The sequence below is a fragment of the Daldinia childiae genome, assembly GCF_008694065.1.
Source record: "Daldinia childiae strain JS-1345 chromosome Unknown Scaffold10, whole genome shotgun sequence".
Classification (NCBI taxonomy): Eukaryota; Fungi; Ascomycota; class Sordariomycetes; order Xylariales; family Hypoxylaceae; genus Daldinia; species Daldinia childiae.
Genome location: NW_022984651.1, coordinates 541,913 through 568,122, shown reverse-complemented (window position 1 = coordinate 568,122; position 26,210 = coordinate 541,913). Strand labels below are relative to the sequence as shown.

The following is a 26,210-nucleotide window of genomic DNA, read 5'->3' as shown; positions in this document are numbered from 1 at the left end:
CTTCGAATTTATTCTGAATCGTCTATAAATCGTGAGATATTTATAGCATATGCTACTAATTAGATATACAGCTGCTCCTTTCATGGTATGTTCAGTACGTCGTCGACGTTGACTACCTGCCCCGTAGCAATGGAGCGATTCGCGGCGATACCGGTTAGAATGGATAATGCGCCATCGACATGGCTCGCCGCTCGCATATACTCGTCGGTCGTGGGCTCGCCGAAGAGGTCATTAAGAAGTACAGTATCACCACCACCATGAGCGCCAACACCATCTGAAATCTCGATCTCCTGCGGTTTCTCAAATAACTTGCGCAGCGTAATCGTCCGCTTTTCCAATGACCCTTCGGCCGCTTGATCGCCTCCCGAGTTCACATAACTATTCTCCACAACCTCCATCTCTAGACGTCCCCCGGTCCCATTAAAACTCACCCGGAACCCCTCCCACGGGGCATACGCCGTTAGCGAATACGTCATCACAGCGCCATTGCGGTACCGAACGAGCAAGTTCATTGTGTCCTCGATACTAATCCCGTCTCCGAACACGCTCTGGTCCCGGTAATACGCGTCCTCGTGCTCCGCGTCGAGATACATAGCTTTGAGCTGCGGGTGATCCTCCATATGCAAAGCAAACGGATCCTCTCTAGAGTTTCCGTTCCCGTGCGCGCGCGTGTAAAACGCTGATGGCGCGACGCCCCGGAGCTCAGCGTTCTCGCGCCCGTAGAACTTCAGATCGCCTTGCGCGTAGACGGTCTGGGGCCGCGTGCGCAGCCAGAAGTTTACCAGGTCGAAGTGGTGCGTGCTCTTATGCACGAGCAGCCCGCCGCTGTTGCGCTTGTCCCGGTGCCATCGGCGGAAGTAATCCGCGCCGTGCGACGTGTTCAGCATCCACTCGAAGTGCACGCTGGTGACGGTGCCGATGGCGCCGGAGCGCAGCAGCTCGTAGACTTTGGTGTTGTGCGGCGCGTACCGGTAGTTGAAGGTGACGCGCACGCGACGGCCCGGGTTCCGCTCCACGGCGTCGATGATGGCGCGGCAGCGCGGGGCGTCGATCGTCATGGGCTTCTCGGTGACCACGTTGCAGCCGAGGTCGAGCGCTTTGGCGATGTATATGTTGTGCGTGCGGTCGATGGTCGTGACGATGACTTCGTCCGGCTGCGTCTCGCGGATCATGCGCTCGAAGTCGGCGGCGGGGAACGTGGGAACCGCGCCGTGGCCGAAGCTTTCGAGCTTCGTGTTGGCGTAGTTCATGCGTGTCTGGTTCGTGTCGCATATCCCGACGATGCAGGATGTTTTGGCGTAGTCTTGTGCGATGGCCGTGTAGAAGAATATCGCGCGGCCGCCGGTGCCTACTATGGCGTACTTTTTCCGCGAGGGGCGGAGGGGCGCGGTTATGTCGACCATTGTGGTGGTGGTGGTGTCTTCACTCCGAGAGATGTATTAGATAGATAGCAAGATCTCTTGAGTTTTTGGTAGTATGAGAGTTGTTTTTAAGATTAATATGTAAGTTTTAAGCGACGATCTTAACTATGAACGTTTTGCTATTCAAGATAAGAGTCTTTGAAATAGCTATTTGTAGCAGCTTCTATGTTGTTCACCGGCTGCATGAAGAACTTGATATTCCACAAGAGAGGGGATAATCTATCACCACCTCGCTTGAGCCGTTATCGCTGTCGGGAAAATACCCTGCGAAGTACACAGCTGACAGGTTGGAGAAGGTTGGGGTAATGTTTCCACTGCTCCTCCGGAAATCAAGAGTTTATAGCTCGCTATAAGTCTTCTTAGTTGAGACTTGGCAGCTGGGCCGGTCTAGCTAAAGAAGGGATGTCATATAGCGAGCGAGATCTTCTTCTCACATGGCTGTTTCATTATAAAAGTCGCGTTTCTAGACTATTTCTACCTAGCTTTAGTGTAGTAAGTCTACATGTCTCTAGTTCATAGCAAGATTATCTGCCGAGGACGATTAATGGGGTTTAAGCAGCAGCGGGGATAATCCGTTAGCTGGATTTCTTATTTAGCCGTATCTGGGGTTTGTCTCCGCTTCGCGGATGCGGGGATCCTGGGGTCGAACTAACATGCTATAGGAAACGAGTTGTCCTTGTCCAATGACGCGTTAATGGTCTCCATTCTCGGTTATCCGTAGCGGAACCCTTCCAGAGCTAACTGCTGTCTTGGTTTAAGTTGAAAGACGATACAATAGTCGGTTCCGGGTAAACGTGTCAACGCTTGTAGCGCACGGGTAGATAGGGGTTGGCTTTGACGATACTTTGACCTTGATCGTAGTTGGTGATTACGCGTGGAATCTTATATTCCCACCAATGGCGGCTTATGCCGACCTATGCTGACACTTATCAGCTAGATCGTTAAATGTTGTATTTGTTTGTGTTTGATTTCAGATAGCTGTCCCGTTTGATATTCCACTGAATGAGGTTGTCGTAATATTGGTTATGGTGTAACGGTTGATATGCTTATAAGTTCTTGCATGAGTATGAAGAAGAGGAGATTACTCCTGGATCTGGACATATGATAGGTATTAGCATTCAATGTGTAGTCGCCATCTGAAAGAATGGCATGTATTGATGTGTATTGGCATGTGTTGGCATGTGTAGGTATCCCGGAAACACTTACACGCCCAGCCTGCCGATGTTCCTCTAACAAGGATCTCCGCACCCCCAACCTGCCGCCTTCCCAGGTGTCTGGAACCACCCTTCGTATAAGGAGTTATATATGACCACCACCCTTGTCTGAGGAGTGATCACCAGCCTTAAAACTAGCTGTACCCCATCTTCGACGAAAATTATCTTCGTCCTCCCTTATGTAGATGCTGGCCCGTTGAATGCTCTGGTAATAGGTAGACATAGACGACATGGCGGACAATGCGCCGAAACAGGTATCGGCGGCGACTGATGTTGCCGACACCATAACGCCCGCCGAAGAAACCACTGGGAATATCCACGCTGTCAGCTCGCGAGCAGATAAAGCCGCTCAGTTTATCGCCGAGCATGGCGAGGTCACTTTCACGTATGAGGAGGAGCGTGAGGTCCTCCGACGTATCGACCTACGGATTCTCCCTCTCATCCTCGGCGCCTACTTCTTCCAGCAGCTAGACAAGTCTTCCCTTTCGTACGTGTCTATCTTCGGTATTATGGAAGATGCCCATCTTAAGTCGATAGAGTACTCATGGCTTGGATCTGTCCTGTATCTTGCGCAGCTCATCTTCCAGCCTCTGGCTGCTTTTCTGCTGGTGAAGCTTCCTACTGGAAAAGTGATTGGGACGGCAGTTATCTGTTGGGTATGTGGTATAATTATATATTTACTAAAACTTTTTAAACTAATAATGTCTGTTATATAGGGTACCTGTGCTGCAATCATGGCGGCGTGCACTAACTTCGGCTCGCTCCTGGCCATGCGTTTCCTCCTCGGCTCGTTCGAAGCTATGATCGCCCCTTCATGCTTAGCCGTGACACAGATGTGGTGGAGGCGATCTGAGCAAACGCTCCGTGCTTCCTATTGGAATGCTATGAATGGTGTAACATTTATTGTCGGCAGTTTGGTAACGTATGGCCTCGGTCATGTCGTTAGTACCAAGATATATCGCTACCAGACCATCTTTATCTTTTGCGGCGTTCTTACTGTTCTTTTTGGAATTGCCTTTCTCATATTCATGCCCGACTCGCCCATGGAGGCCAAGTATCTGAGCGAGCGCGAGCGTAGCGTTGCCGTCGAACGTTTGCGCGCTAACCAGATGGGTGTCGCGAGTCGTCAATGGAAATGGGATCATGTTATTGAAACGTTTACTGATTTTAAAACATTATTATGGTTTATCCTCATTGTCGCGATATCAATTGCAAGCGGAGGTATTAGCACGTTTGGGAACCTTATCCTCAAAGACTTTGGTTTTACCAGTTTCAATGCAATCCTCTTCAGTATGCCGACGGGAGCAATTCAGGTTGCCATCATCATCGGATCGGCCTGGATCGCTACTAGGATAGGGCGTAAGGGAATTGTCATCACAGGTCTTAGCTGTCTCCCAACAATCGGAACGATCCTCATGTTGACTGTGCCCCGAAACGAGAAGAACAAAGGAGTTCTATTGCTAGGTTACTATCTAGTCCAATGCTTAGGAGCGATTACTCCTATGGTCTATGCATGGTCTGCACAGAATACAGGAGGCGATACTAAGAAAAAGACCAGTTCGGCAATGATGTTTATGGGAATGTGTACAGGTTAGTTAAACGAATGCGCAAAGCTCGCGGCTTTCAGCTCTTTCACCTTCGACTCATCTCTTTGTTATCGAGGATACTTTGTCGCATCATCTAACTCTCAATTAGGAAACGTCATTGGTCCCCTTTTATACAACACAAAGGATGCTCCGTTATACCGCCCTGGTCTTATCGCCAATCTGGTCATGTTTGTCACAGTTGGTATTTTGGGATTGTACGTTACTATGATCCTACGTCCTCATATTCTGCTCCAAGATCTTGCTAACTAATGAAGTAGACTTATTCCGATGTACCTCATGTTCTTGAATAGATGGCATTCTAAGAAAAGAGAGGAGCTCGGGAAGCAGGGCAATATTATCGACGAGTCTATGGTGAGAAGAAAGGACATACAGGGCAGTAAAACCGTCGAGCTTGAGCAGAACGAGCAGGCAACCAGGAACATTGAAGACGACAATGGCTTGAACGATCTGCCAGATCTAAAGAATGAGGATTTTATCTATGTATATTGACCTGGATCTGTAAATTTTCGTTAGATGTCTAGAATATCTATGCATCCTTGCAGAAATTACCTTTTTAGGAGCATATAGAAAAGAAGGAAATATTAGAACTTTGTCAATTAACTTCTTGTTATTCTGATTTAAGTGTATTATAATAACATCGATGGTGATATATCTCATTCTGGTCCCCACTGTCACAGACCAACAGACAGGCGACCACCTTCGAGAACCAAGAAGGTGGAATATCAATCGACCAATAACGGATAAACTCTAGAAAAATTGGTCAGGTTGATCAGGACAACCTCTACCAGATCAACAAGATCAAGGACGTTGATCTGAGTTACCTTATCTAGATCAATAGGATCAAACTCATTGAAAAGGAAGGGAGGATATTCTATATAAACCACAATATTCTCTATGTCTAGCCATTAATTCTACAGCTATCAATATAAGCCTATTATCCAATACATACTACGGGAAAGGACTCCGACCCTTACTGATGAACATTTAAGAACTATTTATTTACCACCTTGACTCGTACTATTATTGTTAACCTAAAATTAAGACCTACCCAGAACTATACCTTAACGTATCAAAGTATAGGTTCGTCACACCCACACAATGATAATCGATTAAAAACAAGCCCTTTATCTAATAAGATATTTTTATACCATCATTTGTCCTCATTATCATTGTTGAGTATCGATTTGTAAAGGAGAAAATAGAAGTACAATAGGTTACATTGTAAGATAATCTAATTGTATCTATTATGGTTTGTTTACTTGTGCCTGGCTTGCTGTTACCACAAAGATGTAATATCTGGATAAAAGTAAACCTAGGCCCACGACTTGTAGAATTTATAGGAATAATTCATAGTCTTTCCTCAATCGCATTATTAAAGTATACGAATACCAGATCACACTGCGTGGCAGGCACCACATCTTACTGGGGACTTTCGATCTCAACTTAATACTAATAAAGTTCACTTCAGCTATAACTAAGAAATATCTGGTATCGGGACACGTATCTAGAAGATAGGTGTAAGAAAAAAAATAGAAAAAGAAGAAAGGATAAATTAGCAAAAATGTGTTACGTCTACATAGTACGTAAATATATCTGCAACCACCAGGAGATCTCCCCAGACGCGCAACAATGCGGCTTTTGCCTATTCGACCCGGGGGTATGCAGCTCGAAAGACTTAGGGCGATACCGCGTTTGCTATTTCACAGCAAACGAGTACTGCGGGCGGTGCCAGGGCGTCGCCAGCAGCATGGCTAATCACGCAGGGCAATGGAAGGCTGGCGCTCGGCGGCCTCAGGCCTCGATGAAAGAGAGACATCACCAGAGTGGACTAGTAAAACAACTGAGGGAGGGCTCGGAAACGCCGGGTAATGGACCTAACCCTAGACGTCTGAGCCATCTTAACAACATGATACAGCGGAACTTAAAGGCAGCGCTCCAGCGCGGCGACACATACGTGCCTCAGACATACGCTGATATATTGAGGTACATTGAGTCCCTTCCGCGGTGGCTCAACCGCAAAGGGCTGATTGCCTTGATGGAGCCCTGGTTCGCGCAGATGTTTGACGAGGAGCATCAGAATAGCCTACGTCCCACGCTTAAAGCCATGAATTGCGAGGGCATACTTGAGAATGTCATGATTTGGACACGGGGTTGATTTACCAACGGGGTATCGAGGTACATGTGAGGTTGTTGTGCTCATGAATAATTAGTATGGAAATAAAATTGGTCTGGGTAAATGTTTAATAGCAATAATCAGGTTGGCATAGCATAGGAGTTGGATAGTCTGTCAAAATGTTATCTATAATATAAAGATACGCCAAGTTATAATATATTAAGACGTAGATATATAGAAGGAGAGTTGATTGAAATTGAATGTTAAACTTAACATAGTTTATTGAGTGATTACTTCGTATTCTTGGATTTATGGCTATGGGATATAGAAATACTACTTTACTAAAGAAGTGTCTAGGACAAAGTTGAAGTGTGTACACATACGTTACAAACGCGCAATGTGTTGAAGGGACTGACCTAATTTATACCTAACCCCAATGCCTTTGACAGATCAAATGATACCCTGGACTGATGTAACCTACAATAAATCAAGTCTAGGTAAACTTGACGAAAGTAAATAAGCTCAATTTATATTAACAGTTCCACAGTAATTAGATTTAAAGTAACTAAAGCGAGAATGAGAAATTACACGTACCAGTTAGAAATACTGCAATGATAGAAAAATTAATATAAAATATTTTTCAGTAGTGTAATGGTATGTTCGACAATATCTTTGTGTGTAGAGAGTTACTACGCATACAGGAAAGGCTACAGGCCTCTAAGGAGCCACTTCACCTAGTATCTGGTATACAATCACAGGTATACTATTTGACTGGTCGGGGCAAAGATTTAACGGTACAAAGTGAGGAATAATGAGAGAATATATTCAAATAAGCTTTCAGTTGACTGTAGAATACCTAGAGGTGTTATTCCGCGATGTATTGATGAAGAGATATTGAAAGAGTAATAATAAAATGGACAGTCGGTGTTCTCTTGTCCGCTTTGTCCATTGGCGACACTTTAATTGATAAATGACCTCCGAATGCATCCTGTTAACTAACAACAAAGCGTCTCTCTCAACTACCTATATATCTACCTAGGTGTCCTCGCGCTAAATTTCCGCTTGCAGACGAGAGAATCGACCTTGACAAAACAAAGAAGGGGGAAAACATAAGTGGCATGCATAACTGATAAGTTGGCGGAAATATATATTGATACTCACTCAAGTATATACATCGGATTTATTCCAAGTTACAAGCAATAACCTAGGTATTTTTCAGTTCAGACAAAATCAGGTTCAACCACTCCTTTTTACGACCATTAAATAAAAATATGTCTCAGCTAGAACATGGGAGACGGAGGAGACGGGGGGGACGGACACCACCGGCACCACCCCCAAAAGGGGGACCTAGAAGAAACCCTGAAAGAGAGGCTAAAGAGGATAAAAAAGTCAAGGAAAGATTTCTCGGGGGTGATCCGAACAAACCAACCATGCGATTAGCTAGGACCAGTGTAATTGATGTATATCCACCAAGGCCAGACAAGATTACTTACAGGGAAAAACGATGGGTTAAAAACAAAGCTATAGGCAATTTACCCTCTGAATGGGAAATAAGCCCAAGAGTATTAAGAGGGATGGAGGCACTCAACTTACTCCGTAAGCAACTTCTTACAGCCTTTTTTTCGTAGCCCAATACATACCTCCTACACTTCCAATGCGAAATCCAGTTACTAATAAAGAATATTAGAGTCTAGTCGTGATATGCCAATAGGACAAAACTGTTTAGATATTTGCTTAGAGCAGTTTAAGACATACCTGGCACCCTCTGTTGAGGAAGACATCACAATAATGCCAGCGACTAGGGGTATTTTCGGTCTTAATGATGAAGCGTGGACTAAATGGGAAACAGAACAGCTGGAGGCAAAGCCAGAAGTCAGAGACAGGTTTATGGCTATTCGTAAAACGCCGTATACTTTCTGGCCGATAGATGCCGGTGGGGACAGTAGTAATCCTCGCTGGATGGTAGCTGTTCTTTACGCAGTGCCGAGTTGGGATAAAGAAGACCCTAAAAGTACCAAACCCATTGAGAATCCCTACGACCGGATTAAAGAGATGGCCGTCGTAGACCCTTCGTGGAATGTTGACGACGGAGAAACAGCCGATCAAATTGTATTCAATAGGATCATCACTATCGTGGAAGAAATAGGCATGGAAGTGGAGTCGTGGATTGAAAATCCGGTGCAGATATGGATTCCCCCACAGAATCCACCTGGCATGGCTAAGAATGACGAACATTACGATGGATTTAGCTCCGGTTTACGTGCCTTCAGCAACATCAAAGAAATAATCGATCGTATAACGTGGGCTTATAGTAAAAGGCCTAAGAGATATGAGTATGACGCTGTGTGGGGTGATCTAACTGGCTTTTTTAATCCCGAACGCGTGCGTATGGAGATGATCGGGTTAGCATCAATGTCCGTGAACGAGGACATGAATTACCGCACACGGGTAGCCATAGAGCCGATCTTAAAACTATTCTATGGGATAGAGGAAAAAGAAGTCCAGCCTCGGGCTTTGGCCCCTTTCGATTCATCGTACTATCCTGAATGGAATTCAAGTGAACCCGGATATACTGAAAGTGGAGACCACCGCGCTTGGACTTCGGACGAGTTGCATCAACGTCTTATAGAGGCAGGCCGTGTAGAGGGCAAAGAGGGGAATATTAGTCAAGTAGGAGACACTGATAGAGAGGATATAGAGGACGAGGGCCAACCGGAAGAACCAGATGAAGAGAACCAACCAGAGGAACCAGATGAAGGGAACCAACCGGAAGAACCAGATGACGAGAACCAACCGGAAGAACCAGATGAAGGGAACCAACCGGAGGAACCATATGACGAAGGCCAACCGGAGGAACCATATGAGGAGGAGGAGGACCAACCGGAAGAACCGTATGAGGAGGAGGAGGACCAACCGGAAGAACCAGATGAGGAGGAGGAGGACCAGGAGGGAACGAGAGAACCAGAAGATAGTACGGGGGAAAATATTCAGCCAGTGGATACAAGTTCTGTTGCTCCTACTCCTATTCGTGCTCCTGTTGGTCCTACTCCTACCCCTACTCCGTCCAAACATCATGAATCTGAGCTCGGAACCATACATGAACAGTCAACTCCTGACACTGGCTCTGGCTCTGATTCATCATTGCCTACTGTTCAAGAAATCTTTAATACTCCACCAGTGAAAAAGCGAGCAAAAAAGCTGGCGAAGACTTCTGACACTGGCTCTGAGGACTTTGATACCCCACCGGTAAAAAAGCGAGCAAAAAAGCTGGTGAAGACTTCTGACACTGGCTCTGAGGACTTTAATACTCCACCGGTGACAAAAGAGGTGAAAAAGCGACCAAAAAAGCTGGTGAATAAACAGGCGAAGGAAGATTCTGGTGACAAATCTGGCCCTAAAACACCCGGCGATGTGAGTGACTTCGATGATAGTTCCATTGATTTAGGCTCGAATACTAGAATCGCAATAAAGACAAATACTAGTGATGGAGGTAAAGGAGGTAAAGGGGATAGAGGAGGTAAAACAGGAAGAGGAGGTAAAGGAGGAAAAGAAGTTAAAAAAGAAGTTAAAAAAAGAGAAGGAGGTAGAGGCAGAGGTAGAGGAAGTAGAGGAGGTAGAGGAAGTAGAGGAGGTAGAGGAAGTAGAGGAGGTAGAGGAGGTAAAGGAGGTAGAGGAGGTAAAGGAGGTAGAGGAGGTAAAGGAAAGGCAGAAGAAGAGAAAGAAGGAGAGATTATAGAGATAGTAACGATAGAAGAACGGACCGCGACAAACTCTGGCACCGCTGTAACCCCAATTCCTCAGCCTGCACCAGCAGGAGAAGAATCGGCATCGGACAATTCGGATGTCGACTCAGCTCGTAAGAGGAGGACTCCTGGTGATGAGAGTTCTCCCGAAGCGCCGCCAATGAAGAGGACCAGGAGGTGATCAGTCCTTAGTTTTAGATTAAGATAGCGGTGATGGAATTTATGGATGTCTGGTGGGTTTGTAGAGTTAAGGTGGAGTGAATTTAAGGTGTACTATCATCATGAGGCAATTTGGTATATACAGGGGTTAGGTAGATTCTTAGGTATTTTCCTCTAGTTTTTATTAGTTTAAATTGTTCTATTTTCAATTAACGAAGTTTTTATCTAAATAATATCTTAAGTGTAGATGTTATCTTGGGCAGTTACACAGCCTTGGGCCTTGGCTCCTGTCTTGATGAACGTCAACTTGTAATATGTACATAGGTACTATGCAACTCCTTATATGTGCCTTCTTAAACATTGTGTCTATATGTACCTAGGTACATACCAATAATGCTTCTTGCCATTCCGTCAAAGAGGTGCTATTAACTTTATTTGAGTCAATTCTTTCTGTGCCGTGGTACGTGCTTGCCTTCTATGTATAAGAAAACATCACTATTGTCGACGGCATAATTGGGTATCTATGTACCTATGTAGTCGAACAATTTAAAACGGATACCTGTTTAATAGTTTTAGAGGGTAGGTGCCTAGGACTTTTCAATAAGTGAAATCTTTGTGTAACTTGCTCAAATGGAAACTTGGAAGTTACACTGAGCATATTTTTTATATATGCACTTCCCTAAACTGGTCCTTAGACTTTCACTAGAGAAATATATAAACATCTCCATTATCCCATATTTCAGATTCATCTCTTTTAAATAACTACCTTTCGTTCTGTTTACTTACAATTTACCTTGAAACATTCATTTACGCCACTCATTAACCCGATCTTAACAACAATTCAAACCCATAAACAACTTACCCATACATTCCATCATGAAGACCGTCATCTTTCTTCTGATTGGAGCCTTGGGTGCTGTTAGCGCTGCTGTTGCCGGCGTGAAGGCCATGGCCACGGTAACAAGCCCGTCTCCGCTTAATATACGGATGGTTCATGCTGACAGTTCTACGTAGGATACAGCTGGTAACCTTAACGTTACCTCTATTCTCCCCGAGGGATACACTGCTATTCCATTTTCCATGGATGTTTCTCTTGAACCCGGCGGTGGGGTGATGACTTTCAATGGTACAGTTACGGTATGTTATGTTCATGCTGATGCTTTAATATGGATTTTGGGTTTAATATCCTGCAGGAGATCCTCGCTCAGATCCAGAGCATCAAGCCTGACTTCACCTGGGAAAATTACAAATCTGCGACACCTTCGACTGGAGTTTCAAAGTACAAGCGAACTAAGGTAAGCATCAACAAGATCTTCAGAAAACCTTTGATATTGACATATATCAATAGTCTAAGATCCTTTGCAACATCCCCAACCACGACCACGGACTACGATATGTTCTTTTGTCCGGTTATGACTTCTTGATGAATATCCACGCCGACTGCCAGATTGATGCAGGACCCAAGAAGTGCGCTATGCTCTATTGTATGTTCGGCACCTCAATTTGGATGTGCAATGACAACAGTACTCCTATCAGTCGAGATTGCGGCTACATCGCCACCTATGTCTTAGATATCATTGGCACCGAAGACTGCCAGGGTCGGGGCAGTAGGGGAGCTACGACTTGGACTCAAGGACAGGAGTTCGACACAGACAACTTCAATGTCATTGCCGGTGGCGGTGGCTGTTCGTAATAGTCACGATAGTTGGGTTGTGCTTGCCGAGGCAGGTGGCCAACAACTTTGCTTTTACGATATTACGGCACTGAAGTAATTTCTTTGGCCTTCGTCGCTAAGCTTTAAGTTGAGATGATAATTGAAAGATAAGGGGTTAAATTACTGTGAGGGAATGTAAAATGATCTCTCTTATGTACGCTACTAGCTTAGCTACTTTCGCTCGTTGGTTTCTACTAGAGCCTATGTCCGCAAAATAGAGACTTGATATCGAGTAAAATATGAATCTTCCTGGCAGTGCTCTATCGTAAAATATGCCCAATAGAAAATAATTCTTTATGGATCCTCATTTTAAGCTGTCTAGATTTTCATTAGGATCACTTCGATGTGTCTATGGATCTAGTATGGATGGATCTGGTCATCAATTAAACACCATTTTGCTTTTTTACAGCGTTATATTCAGCGCGCATTGTAGAATTTCTATCTAAATGTTCTGAAATTTTTTAAACAGATGATTCCTTCAAAATAAACGTATAGTGTGTTAGGAGAGGGACTCGCTAACTTTGAAGAATTAGGTAATTAGGTACCTATGGATTCTTGTAATTAGTACTTGAAGTATATATCTGCACCGTATCCTACCTCGATGGTTATGGAACTGAAAAAGCTTAGCTCCAATCGCCTCACTAACCATGAGTCTCTAAGGTGTTTTAATAATCAGAGATGAGTTGTGTAAAGCGGTATAGAATATCCATCCAAAGATAGGATGAACGAATCACGATGCGCTTTTGGTACAAACGCATGTAGCTCCTCGTTTATAATTACAAGGGTAATCTCAGGGACATCCTATACGTGACAGTTATTTTTCATCTGGCATTGTGCATCAATTACCCAGCGCTTAATGGGTTATACCTAAGTACCTAAGCGTGTCTCGTTACGCGTCTAACAACCTTCATTCAGTAAGAGTAACATATTATTACTTTTTCTTAAAATAGATACATTCGTATGTATACTATCAGATAAAAGCCTGTTAAGGCCTACGAGCGTCACTTGAAAAGATGACTGTCTAGCACTGACACTACGTGTCGCGACGCGGGTATAACTTTAGGAGGTAGGTAGTTATCGGCAAGCCAAGTGGCGTGACTGGACGAGCATGCGTGCGCAGGTAACACAGCGGTAACGAGCGCGGCAGCAACTGGAACCAATACATACATACCTGATCCAAAATGGACATTAGGAGAATAAGTTTCTCTACATCCCCTCGCTCCCCCTCGCTCCCGACACCAGCACCGTACGAGGAGAGATATTTCTCCGGTCCTCAAGACACCGGGGATAATCCCCGAGGAGACAGGGCCCTGACCATGTGGAATGCGCGGGTTCACTTGTGCGACGACGTGCAAGCAAGTAGCCTGCGCGGATGGGTGGCTGCTGGCGATGCGGCTCGGTGCACCCTAACCGGTGCGACGCTAGGTAGGTATGTAATGATTTATTAATCAGCGACGTCTGGCTAGGCGCGATGGAAGTAAGTTACATAGGCCGTAACGTTCCAGAATTCTTCCATGTTTATCTTTCCGCTTCGTCTTGACAGGGAGAAGGGGGGGGACCAAGCTCGTCTGCCGGATGTCGGGCCGCTGGATACAGACATTTTGAGATGTAACCGGCGAACTGAGGTCAGTTTATACGCGCGTAAAAATTGCGCCCTGGAAATATGTGGAATGCTGAATAATAGAGGTATACAAGAGGTGTTAGTGTTGGGTTGCACTTTGGCTGTGTTTAGAAATTCCGTTGTGTTTTATGCTGTGCTCGTGCAGAGCCTCAAATTACATAATATTGGTAATCTGGATTACTTTATAGTTACATATATGCAATAGTAGCATCTTACCCACGTGACTGATGGTGACAGATGATACCGTGTGTAAACAAGCTAAAATGAATAAACACACTGTACGTGCCTAACCTTCAACTTCGATTAGGTACCTAACTTTTGGTACTCATCGCCTCAATTCGATGGCTTAGCACTAGGCGTTTAAGTCATCATCTCTCTTCTTAACCTTATATTTATTTTTTATAGTCTACTTCAAACAACTATTTCATTTGAACCCTTTATTTAACCTTGGGAGATTTTCGGATTTTCAACATGGCGCAGGCCTCAAAATGGCATCCGTTGCCGAAATTTCCAAATCTTCCTGCTCTCATGATCTCTCTGCAGTCTGCTTCTTCATCGTACACACTTCACGTTACCGATCTCGCCAATGTGTGGGTAGAAAGCCTTGACCGAAAAGGTATAATATTGCGAAGCCTGCAAGAGAACACAAGCATAGATTTGAGTGACGGCGATCCTAATCAGTGGACCGTCTTTTTCTCTAAGCTTGACGCAGCCTTCGACCCTACGTCACCAGATCACCATACGACCAGCCTGAGCATATCCGCCTCGACGGCAGGTACTACCTCTGGAGGTGGTCTGGCTCTTCACGTCACATGCGTGTTACCCGAGCCGCTCAAGCCGCTCAAATGGCCTGTCTACTTGACAAAATGTCCACCTGTTGGCCTCGCCTCAGAGCTCGTCTTACCTCTCATCCAAGCCCACCGTGTACGTACGTTGGAGGTCCAGGATCTCATAATGAGGCTTAAGGAAAAAGACGCTGTCATCACAAAGCTTGTTGACAAGCTAGAAGCCAACAAGGTCGGCTTAGAGTATGTCTTTAATTCTCTATCCACTAAGCGTAAGCCTTCCCGTGCGGTTGCCGAGGAGAAGGTCAAAGGCCTGGCAGCTTTTAATGCATCTGAATGGAAGTCGAGTATCACTTCGAGCCAGGAGCCTCCCCAGGACCTGTCGTCACTGATTCACGAGGTTTTTGCGGAGACAGGGTTGCATAATAGTGTAAATGCAGAGATCTTTGCCTCCAGTCAGCTTAATGACTGGTGGACGAAGCTGGGTTCGGGCTCAACTACCGCTATCAAAACCCGGAAGGAAACCATTAGGCAGTCACGAGAGACCCCTCCTCTAGATGCTAAGACAAGTAGGGAGAGGGATGATGACGACTTTCAAGTGCAGGCCACTCCCCCCCATCTACAGTCAATTAGGCGAAAATATGATTACTCCAGAGCCGCTGGTGATACTACAGATGACGACAATAGCCCTGTAGAGATTCCCGATAGCCATCCCACTGTGGCGCAAGACAAGCCTCGTTCCCGAATCGGTGCAGTTGGCGGCAAGAAGTCTGGCAAAGACAACTCACCTAGCCAATCTTCTCGCACTGTCCCTATTGATGATGACGAGACCCCATCAGAGTCTGACACAGAACCGGTGCTACCAGAACCCCAAAGACGGCAAAATACCCGGCTGGGGACCATTGGGAAATCCAGAGAGCCATCGTCTCCAGCAAAGTCCTCATCTCCTGTACCACCACCACCACCACCCAAGGACGGAGATGAAACGGCATCTGGCTCGGATTCCGAGGATGACGCCGGACCATCCAAAGCCCCGTCTCGTTCACCTATCCCAACTGGGAGGAAGAGTGTTGGACTGGGGCGAATAGGCGGTAAGCCTAAGGCTCGAGTGACACCAGAGCCGTCTGAGGAACCGAATGTAACATCCCCCGGGATAAGGAGCCCTCAAGCCACTACAAGCCCGGCAAGGCCCGCGAGTCGAAAGATTGGGACCATCGGGACGAAATTTGATGCAGATAGCAAGAGACACCGCCCGTCATCGCCTGTCACAGCACCAGAGCCCGAAACGGAAGAGCAGAGGACAGAGCGCAGGCGGGCGGAATTAGCGAAAGAGCTTGAACGTAAGGCAGCTGCACCGACCAAGAAGAAGAGGAGGTTTTGATTCACATTCCGGTGGCTACACCAGCAGCATTTGAAATCGATACCCAATATTGTTATCGCGTTAAGATTGGACACCATATGTTCAGTGAACATACTACCTAGAACCACTCTGTTACATATTTGTTCAAAGGATTTCTATTTTTTCAGACATATATAATATTGCAAACTTGCTAGCGCCTATGAATATACCCCTAAATATAACTCGCAGCGTAACTCATCCACTCAAACCTTCAGGAGGATCACACCCTAGAGCGTATTATGAAGACATCTTATCACAAGTGGGTTGAATGAGGAACGGAAGAAGCGGAAAGTCAACAGAATTTGGCTTTATACAACAAATCTACAAAGTCGTATCAAGAATGAAAAATCTACCGTTTTTCAAACCGAGAGCAGCATATTAATTTACTCTCTCCATGCTCTTACTATCCCTTAACTACAAACAACGTAACTCTCTCTTCCGGCGCGACATAAACACCAGAATGAAAAAAAAGACTCACTATAGCGAACCTATTGTAAAGGACCTGGCTAGACCAGTTGCGGTAGGTGAAGTTAACCAATATAGACATATGCAGTCTGAAGTTACGTAGATATTATCTTGTCACGCTTTACCGACGCAAGATCACTATACAGAAAGCAAGGGGATGCAAAATTCCCCGCGAATTGCGAGAATGTGGCATAGCATCTGCAATATGAATATGTCGAAAATGGCTCTTCATTTCCTAAATAGCTCCATTTGCATCAAGATCGCCTTGACAGTTAACCTTCATAGCATGATTGCGACGACTAGCTACTGGACCCTACGGTTCTTGGGCGGGGAAGCAAGTCTTTTTCTTCCCTCACGTTCTACGACATACGTAGAAGGCTATGATGCTAGCTAGAAATATGCATCCACTTCACGATCTTGAAAGGAGGTAGTATGAAATCCAAATCCATGTCACAAAAAACTAATAACTGCCTGTCTGTGGAACGACCAGACGCCGTGTAACTTTTCTAGCCCTTCCTAGACTGTGAGCAATTCTCTCCGCCCAGTCATCCTACTACCAGATCAATATAGGTTCTTCCTGAGCCATGCCATTAGTTTACTACCTTGAGGTAGAATACTTTGCAAGTCTGCTGATACTTTGACAATCTAGTACCGGTAAAATCGACAACATTGTTGCTGCGTACCGTGTAAAATGAGGGAAATTGAGGCACTCTGAATTACCAATGCCCTAGTTGACGTTCCACAAGACTAGTCCTCTCGAACAACAGTATCCACACGTATCTCTGTGGTGCATTGAGATGGGGGACGGATAGACAGGCGTTATCTGAGAGGAAAGGAGTCGTTGTACACAGCACTGCCCCTGACCGCTCCCGTTCTTCTTTTGCGCCCCGAAACGTGAACAACCTCTCTTTTGCCACTTTTCTGCTACGGCTTCACGGTACAGATCTACTGTAGAGGCTTTGAGTTAGGGGTATCGCTGTCTCGGGACTTTTCGGTAGCCAGCAAGCCAGTTAGACGACATTCTCATTATGGGTAGTGAGGTGCACCTAAATACCACGTATGTGCGACAAGGCACCGATCCTGGTGTTTCCTCCGCCTCTTTGCCGTACGTTTGGGATCAGGCAGTGCTATGCTATAGGGATACTCATGCTACATGCTGTCAAAATCGCGCACGGGCTGGGAACTTCGCTGTTAGGCTACCTGCCTAGCCTTATAATAGGGAACCCGCAACATCTACCCGTTCCCCTAGGGCTAAACAGGGCGTTTTGAAAGCCGAACGCGCGAGACTAATAATCCAAATACTAGGCTATGCCGTCTCCGCCGGTAGGCTAGAACGGATTTTCAGTGATAAGTTACCTATCAATCAGGACCGGGACCTACTGTTATTGTGCCTTGGTGGGTCGGTATCTCTGCCGATGATACACGAGGATGTCCAGATGTAATAACTGCTATCCTGGCCTAGGCATCCCGGACTGTTGAAAGTATTGTACACCCCTAATTAGATACCCGAATCCCCGTCGGGGTTTAATACGTACGTATGCTGTGGATAACGGCGATGATGATGATGATGACGATGATGCACTTATTCATATAAGCCCCCAATGTTCAGGCATATCAGGTATTGTACCTAGATTTAGCATTTCTGCATACAATTATAAGGAGAGTGTGACAAACCTATCCAGCCACGTGGCCGTCATGAAGAAAGCATTGTTGGGAGTAAATTATGTAGTTATCGCCATACAACCAACTGGGAATGTTTAGGGGCTTAAAAAGTTAGGCTAGACGCTAAGTAGGTCCCTGGAATTTCTAATAGCGAGGTATAAGAGCCTATCCTAGCATCCCCAGAGCCGCTAGATCGGTGCTTTTAGTACCATGCCATATACAACCCACCAGGCTCCTCCTTACATAGGTAAGTCGTAATTACATACAGGGAGGACGTACAGGAGCTCGCTAGGAAAGCCGGGTAAACGTACCTAGCCTAAGGTACTTGGTTAGTTAGCAGTCAGCCACCAGCAATTAGCCCTCGCAGGCCCCCCTCGTGCACACTAAGCCACCCTATGCGGCTCCTAAGACGGTATCACCTTCATAAGGACCCAATTACTGGGCTGAGATCGAGGGGGAGAGCAACTGGTGGAACGAATAAGACCGGCGACCAAGAGGATTTTGAGCAAATATAGTAGAGGCTAATGAATACATAACGTGAATTTCTACACTTCTACTTTCCCTTGTTACACTGCAGAAGGGTACATTGCAAAATGAGGATAGCTTTTGCCAATAGCCTCTTTTCATCTCTTGTAGGGGTACGAAAGAAGAGGATGGGGTAAAGAAAGGGGGCGGTGGTGCAAGCTCCGTTGCATGGCGAAAATATGGAGGCTCTGCGGATAAGGGCTAGCTACTACCATCGGGGACTCAGGGGTGAGAGTTGATCATCCGTACTGGTATGCCATTATGAAAGTGATCTCTTAACTACTAAGACGTACTCTTCATTCCATAAACATTCTAGTCCCGTCCGTACTAGCATAGCTTAGGTACGTAGCTATAACCCACTGACTTGTCGGTACATTACCCGCGAAGATCATTTAAATCATCTAATATAATTGTAGAGATGTCGCTTTCGGATTCGGCTTATATTATAGCGAGTGAAATCAAGAGTGCATTAAGTAACTCATAACACGTTAGCGCGATAGCCACCTCGTATTCCATGAGACTTAGTTGGAAGTCTTGCCTATTAACTAACGTAAACAATAGGAAACTACAGATATCTGGTAGCTATCTCCAGCGAGTAGAAAGACAATTCATGAGAAGTTCTGGGAACACTGAGAGCCGCATAGCTCTCTCCCTAGAGGCTAATTGTATAACCCACATGGCAGACTACTACTATTCCTAATTCTCCAGGCTAAGTTAGCTATGACCAGGTGTTCGGCAACCCCCTAGATATACGTATATTTTAGCGTCACAAGCCACCATATATGAGACGATCAAGATTTATTAGTAGCAAGGTTTAAAAGACCATTAATTAGAAGACGACTTTGTATAAGTGGTAGTGTCAAATTTGATATTATAATTACCTAGGTAGTCTAGACAATAAGGACTAGTGATTAAATATATCAAGTTTACAATGTTCATCTATATACCAATAGAAATAAACATTAGGGACGATCCACCCGCGAATTACAGCGAGGAGAAAGGTTAGATCTTAAAGACCGAAGAATACGCCGAACTAGAAGTAAAGTAGCTTAGTAGGACATATATCACACAATTTCCCCGTAGTTCTCAGATAGTTCTTATCTCACACCAACAGCGAAGGCGCTCCGCGTATCCATAGCGGTCTTCCGAGCAAATAAGCAAGCTAATACGTGCCTAACGGTTCCCTTTGCGGCTCTATCTAGGGCTTATCATATATCCCCTACAGCACGAATGGCCTATCTGCTGCAGAAGAAGAAATATTGGGAAAATTAGCATGAAAATACCCAGTTACCGGTGTGGCGCCAGAGCTCACCGGTCGACTAGACACATTAGACTACCTATAACCTTGGGTTACGGAAGCTAACACTGGTTATTCAGGTCCCCAGGCTCCGGGTTGGAGATATAGCGTTGTTTTCTATTATCCTTACAGATCTGGTTTAGAATTTTAATATTTGGGTACCCCGTACTCTAGCCGACTACTAATACGGCACGATCTCGTACCTCGGCAAGGCGGACGCGATACTCATTGCGGTAACCTATGCGCAAGAAACTGGTTTCCGAAGCCAGCAATAAAGTAAGCCAAGACGCCTAAGAGATAGCCGACGGAAGATGTCTGCGACATATCGTCTGAGAAGACGCCACATAGAAAAAAAAAGAGGGCGGCGAACTAGGTAAGACTGGGGGGAGAGGAGGATAGAACTGTTCGCATCTGTCTTACGCTAGACGGGCCACGACAGATGTCATCGAGGGCTGATGTTACGTGAGTGATCGCGGAATTTACATGTCAAAAAAGCATGGTTCTACAGCAGTTCCACCCGAGGTCTAATATTGCAGAGAGCATATGTAGGTAAGTAAGTAAGTAAGTATATGCATCTTTTCTCCATGGAATACCTGCATATCTATGTGCCAGTGACGGCGAATACACGTAGGGATGCAGGTAATACACTAAATACTCCGGTCTCGTTAGGACAGAACCGGAAACGTTGCATACGGCCTTATACTCTGCCTCTTAGGCGGCTTATAATCTACCTAGGTAGTTAGTTACTCATGTCCGATGATGTTTTTTTTTTCTCATGCACCGGAATACCCTCACGCCATTTCGACGCGTGTGTATAAGTGGATAAAAATGTTAGATCGAGATGCATATTTCTGGCCCTAATGTACCACTACGACGGTACTCCGAAGTCTAGGCCTGTACATAGTAAGTTAGGTAGGTAGGTACCTAGGGTTGCGTTGCGTTGCGTCGCGTCGCGAACGGCGGGAGATAGTTTCTAGAAGATCCAACAACAGCCTTAAGATGGATCCCTTCGAAAAATCCGGAATAGAACAAGACAAGTCTACCCTACACCCTACACGCATTAAGATGAAACACGACGAGGCAGAAGGGAAGGTCAGTACGCAACCAGCAATATAGAAAATCAGAAACAGGCAAGTGGTAAAGTTCCAGCGACCCGGTTCTCGAAAGTGCCGTGCCATCCTCCAATGTCACGGATGTACAGATTCGTCAATCGGTAAGACTGGTCTGTCTTGTCAGTTTCCCATCTCGATCGAGATAATGCAAGAGAATTACGAAAAAGGCGCGCTTCCCAAGGCGATACTGCCGATTCCAGGAGAGACGGAGCCGTGGGCTGGCCATGGATTGGGAATTGGTTTATGCGCGGGTGCCGGGGCTGATGGGTGTTGTGGAATGAAATATGATAGATATATTGGAGATAGTTATTAGATGCGTATTAGGAGATTCAATCTTGTAAAGTTGGAGGATTTGATCCGTGGATAACCTATCACATGGGTGAATGAATCCCCAAAGGAAGTCCGAGAGAATTCTTTGTTAATTAATGGTCAATATCGAGATGAAATACCCACCCCTTTTTCCTTTGAGAGATCGTCTGCAAAGCCCCTCGTACATGAAGCAAGTTAGAATCACTATATGCGAGGCATATGCAGATGCAGACGCAGACGCAGACAAAGCGCAGCATCCGCAGGAGATCCAATGTCATCAACATGTTCGCGCTATGCTCGTGTAGTTCATTACGTACATAGAAACGATATGATGTGGCTATGACTCAACCCCTACCCATCTCCAGCAGCGGGATAAGTAGATATCTTAGAAGATAGAGTACATATTCTTGGCATCACTTGCAGAAGTCTGTTGAAAACAAGAGAACAAGAATACGAACACAGGTAGACATTATGGTGTGGGAGCAACTAATCTAGTCAAGTCTCCCTGATCGGCAACCTCAATCTATCCTACCTTGTTTTCATCGACATACAAGACTTTTACTTTCAACAACGCAAAGTAGTTCACAGATAGTCATCACAGACACATCTAAATTCATCCTCAACACGAATACAAAACTAACAATAGCAGTAAATAGATAAATAGCTTCGTACGTAGTTGTACGACCCAACGATACTAAATATGTCATCTATCTATCTACCTACCACGACATGCCTCCCTCCCTATGGCTTTCTTAGCTCCCGTCAGATATGAAGGCCGGTGTTTTAGTGTTTCCCAAGTTCGCCGCGGGACTCTTCCCCGGCCGAAAAGAAAAATCTCACGATACCTACCTACCTACCCTACATACCATACCTACCACTAGCTCTCCCAGCCTGTGCGCCTTGTCAATTTTGTTAGCGTGCGCGTGGATATCGAATAAGCTTCTCCATCACCCGCGCGCAAAGGTACAAATGCCACGCAGCCAGACTACATACACGTTACCCATGTAAAAATAGACCAGGCAGTCAACACCTAGCTAGATCTTGTACCCCAAAATTACCTCTCTACATACATACATAATTAGCGGTCTTGTTGAAACAGTAGATAAATAGGTAGGTAGGTAGTAAGTATCACCCGCAACATGTCCTACGACGACTTAATCCGCTCTAAGCCGCTCACAGCGCACTGGCTCTACGCGAACATGTATAGTACCTATGTATGTACAGGTGGAGAGAATTGCAGTCCCACTCTGGGGAAAAGGGGAGGAGTGTTACATACATACATACATACATTACAAGAAAGGCGGTGATACGATACGGCCCCGATCCTCTCTCTTCTTAGGAAATTCTGTTCGACTGAAAAAAAAAGTTGGCCGCAAAAGGTGGAGACGGGTAAGTAAGTAAGTGATGCTGTTGCTGATGGGGAAGAGACACGAGGGTAGATGGATGACCCTAGAAGAGACGCCGTGGCACGGGTTCACCGCAGCAGACGTTTGTGTTTTGCGTTAGGTGGGAGGTATAAGTATAGGTATAGGTAGTAGCTACAAGTGACTAACTATACCAATTAGGTTCTTCTTCTTGTAGCGTAGTGATACATGGTATACAGAAATACAGACACACAGACAGATAGACAGACATACAGACAGCCTTAAACACATACTATGTCGTACAGCCCGGTCGAACTAAGTGGGTAACCCGCTCAGGAACTCGGTATAGCTAGCTAGCTAAGCTAGTCATACTATGAGGGGAGAATGTCAAGAGATGATGGGATGGGCATGCGACGAGGCAGAGAGTTGACCACTGCTAGTAGACAGAGCCTAATAGTTACACACTGTATGTATGGCAGAAATTAAATGTCCCACTTGGACTTAACTTCGTTACGGCACATACATACGTATTAACTCAGCGAGGTTGACTTCGTGCGTAGCTGCAATATACATACATACATACATACATATCTATCTACATATATACTACTTGCATATAGTAGTGTAAGTAATAGGATATGTACAAAGCATACCTAACCTAAGAGCAATGGGGCTCTTCCAACTTCCCCATGCTCACCGTGCTACGCACCTCTTCCCAGCACGCCTCCACCGAAACCCACCGTGTAGATGAACGAAAGATGGGGGTCGGGAGCGGCAGCAGGTACGGATTTGAGGCATTTTCTCCTCCTCGCTCTATCTATCTGCCTATCTACCGATCTATCTATTCATCTGACTTGAAAGTCTCCATCCTTCGAACCAGATTCTAGCCTTCCTTCCCCTCTTTTTCAAATCATTTCTTTCGAGAACGGTGGGCTTCAGATGGGGACCGAAGACTTGGGACAGGATAGCCCTGTGTATTAGGGGGCGGACAGTCTAGGATCTGTCTAGGTTAGCGTATGTGTAGTTAGGAGCAGGTTATAGTGCCTACCTAGGTAGCACCATACATTAGAGAGGCACTTATGTAAATATTTACTGTGCCCCTTGAAATCAAGCACCGTGTCTATTCTAGGTACCTACCTACCTAGCCTAGTGCGTAAAAAAAGCGCCTACCAAAACAGCGGCAAGACGTCTCTTGTTGTGAGGCAGATAGACAATCATCCAATAGATTATTTTTGTTTTCAACAAGACAGTCTAGAACGCAGATCCTACCATACCATACCTACAAAGGTACCTAAACCTAACCTAGCAAGGACAGACCGCGGGTATTTCTACGTACAAAATATTTCCCGGCTTACCTTAGGTGGGTATAGGTATGTAGCGTGTAACCGAATCAATCACCTTATACAGTACGATATTATATATCCCAACTCTCCATCTCCTAACGACGACGACGAGATGATTACCTGCCATTGGCCCGGAGCATGCTGCGTGCCCAAGTGGAGTTCTTGTGCGCCGCTACAAATGAGGGCCGCGAGGAGCACCTCGTGGAATATTAGGGCGTACAGGGAAATCCCCCCCTACGCCCTCTGGATGGCGGATCCGCTATCTGGAGTAGAGTGTATGTATGGTACAAGCCTACCTCTTATGGAGACGGGTCCGTGACGGGAAAGTACGGTACCTAGTCTGATGTACGTATAGTGAGCGAGTAGTCGTTGTACCGGCATCTGATGTTAAAGTACCTACCTTAATCTATACAGTACCTACACAATATCCGTAGACTTAACTGGGCGGCCGATGAAAGACGGAAAGTAGTCTGAAGAAACTATCACGATCAAGTGCCGTTTCTTAGTCTCATTTGATTTCCCACCTACCCTAACCTAACCTAACTTAACCTACCCTAACGGCTAGCTAGACACGCGACAATCCTCACCTAGCCACCAGACTAACACCAGAAACACGCGAGCCTAAGTCAATCAGTCATCCAACCGGTCAGCCAGTCAGTCAGTCAGTCAGCCAGTCCCTCCCTCCCGGTCCCCCATGAAGAAACCAAACCAAACCAAACTAAACTAAACTAAACCATCCCCCCCCCAATCTCCTCCCTAAACCAAAGTCGGCACTAGCAGCCCTGCGACAAGAGCTTGTCTCAGGAATATCCGTTCTGGGGATGCCGAGAAAGAAAAGCCCTGACCTGGGTTAGTCACATACACATACCTAACTAACCTAACTACCTACCTACCTAATTTCACTCCCGACTTCCTTCTAGATATTTCTTTCTTTGTAGACCTGGCCTAAGTTGTTGTTAGCCTTGTTCTAGCAATTAATTAATCTGACAATTTCAACTCCCGGAGGCGATTCGTGGAGTAGATGATTGAACGGCTTGTTAGTTGGTTGGTTGGTGATGTTTATTTCGCTCTATTACACGCGATTAGCGCCGTGGTAGGTTGACTGACTGATTTGACTGAATGCTTGGAACGCGAGTAAGTGATCTATGAGCTCGTATCATCAAAACAGTATTCCGAATTACTTGCTACTTTTCATACATGTAAGTAAGAACAACCATATACAGTCGTGCTTAAGAATATTTCAACATTCTATCTAAATCACTCGTAAACTTCCACTACTATCACTATCTACCTAAATTACATCAAATAATAGACCATAGTAGACCAAGTTATCATGTAAACTCCAATAACTCCACGTCCTTTCATACGTCGTTATTATCAACCGTCCACAATCATATCAAGCACTTACCTCCTACCAACATATCTACACATTACATACATGTAGTATAGTATACACCATGCACTCACTTCCTCCGCCACATAAAACTCAACAATGCAATTATCTTCTACCTGACAGTACATACACTACATACATACATACATCCATCCATACACTCCACCACATTACACTACACCACAACACTGAACAACCCCCCCTTAGTACCGACAGCCCCAGCGAGGATACCCCTTCCACATCACCTACGGAAAGCCCCCCAAAATTAAGCTACCTAACCAATGCAAGCTAGCTACCTATACTAGGTACCTACCGCTATCCGATCTACCGCCCCCGACCCGTTCCATATGTCCATCCAATCCAATCCAGGGTGGTACCTACCTACCTACCTACCCTAGGGTTCCATAAGTAGTCAGATAGCGGTACCATCTCAATCAAATTGCGGGTCAACCCTAACCTAATCTAACCCAAACCAACCATGACTTAACCAGGTAAGTAAGTACCTAGGTAAACTACCTAAAAAATGCTAGTTAGTTAAACGGTGGAAACAACAAGGCCAAGCCAGGCCAGGCCAGGGCAATGAAGAAAACGGGTAGGGTACCTAACCTAACCTAAGGTCTAAGACCCCCCGAGCACCCCCTCACCAACGCTGTCGATCCTCGTCCCGACAGTCTGGGTAAGGGAGGAGCCGCTTAACCTAGTTTAGATGGGCTGACTTCAAACTGGCCAATAATACGACACTATTCTAAAATACGCAGAAATCAAAGAAAAATCCGGGCACGCACGGAAGAAGGACGAATCAAAATAGAAACTTAAGTGGCTTGGATTTGTTGGAGTACTATCGCCTACTAAATCTAAGTAGCACAACGATATAGAATAGGCACACGCAACTTTAGCACTTCGTACCTCCCATCTCATTCATCTCATCATCACCCACCCCCCCCCTTCCACTACCATTGCTGAC

At 45.5% G+C, this 26,210-nt stretch overlaps 4 protein-coding genes across 4 annotated transcripts; 3 read left to right on the top strand and 1 right to left on the bottom strand.

Moving 5' to 3' along the window:
- Positions 1-80: 80 nt before the first annotated feature.
- GL218_07896 (putative oxidoreductase YteT) lies at positions 81-1,403 on the bottom strand (the record flags this gene model as incomplete). The annotated part of the gene is made up of 1 exon (XM_033584674.1): positions 81-1,403. The coding sequence occupies one exon, from the start codon at positions 1,401-1,403 to the stop codon at positions 81-83; it is 1,323 nt and encodes a 440-aa protein (XP_033441168.1).
- A 1,462-nt stretch (positions 1,404-2,865) lies between these two features.
- GL218_07895 (uncharacterized protein) lies at positions 2,866-4,731 on the top strand (the record flags this gene model as incomplete). Its single annotated transcript, XM_033584673.1, has 4 exons — positions 2,866-3,291; positions 3,352-4,225; positions 4,331-4,436; positions 4,500-4,731. The coding sequence occupies 4 exons, from the start codon at positions 2,866-2,868 to the stop codon at positions 4,729-4,731; spliced, it is 1,638 nt and encodes a 545-aa protein (XP_033441171.1).
- Positions 4,732-8,143: 3,412 nt separating this feature from the next.
- GL218_07894 (uncharacterized protein) lies at positions 8,144-11,950 on the top strand (the record flags this gene model as incomplete). Its single annotated transcript, XM_033584672.1, has 4 exons — positions 8,144-9,766; positions 11,272-11,394; positions 11,451-11,552; positions 11,606-11,950. 4 exons carry the CDS (start codon positions 8,144-8,146, stop codon positions 11,948-11,950), a joined length of 2,193 nt encoding a protein of 730 aa, XP_033441170.1.
- Positions 11,951-14,063: 2,113 nt separating this feature from the next.
- Positions 14,064-15,758, top strand: GL218_07893 (putative c6 zinc finger domain-containing protein; the record flags this gene model as incomplete). Its single annotated transcript, XM_033584671.1, has 1 exon — positions 14,064-15,758. The coding sequence occupies one exon, from the start codon at positions 14,064-14,066 to the stop codon at positions 15,756-15,758; it is 1,695 nt and encodes a 564-aa protein (XP_033441165.1).
- Positions 15,759-26,210: the final 10,452 nt, after the last annotated feature.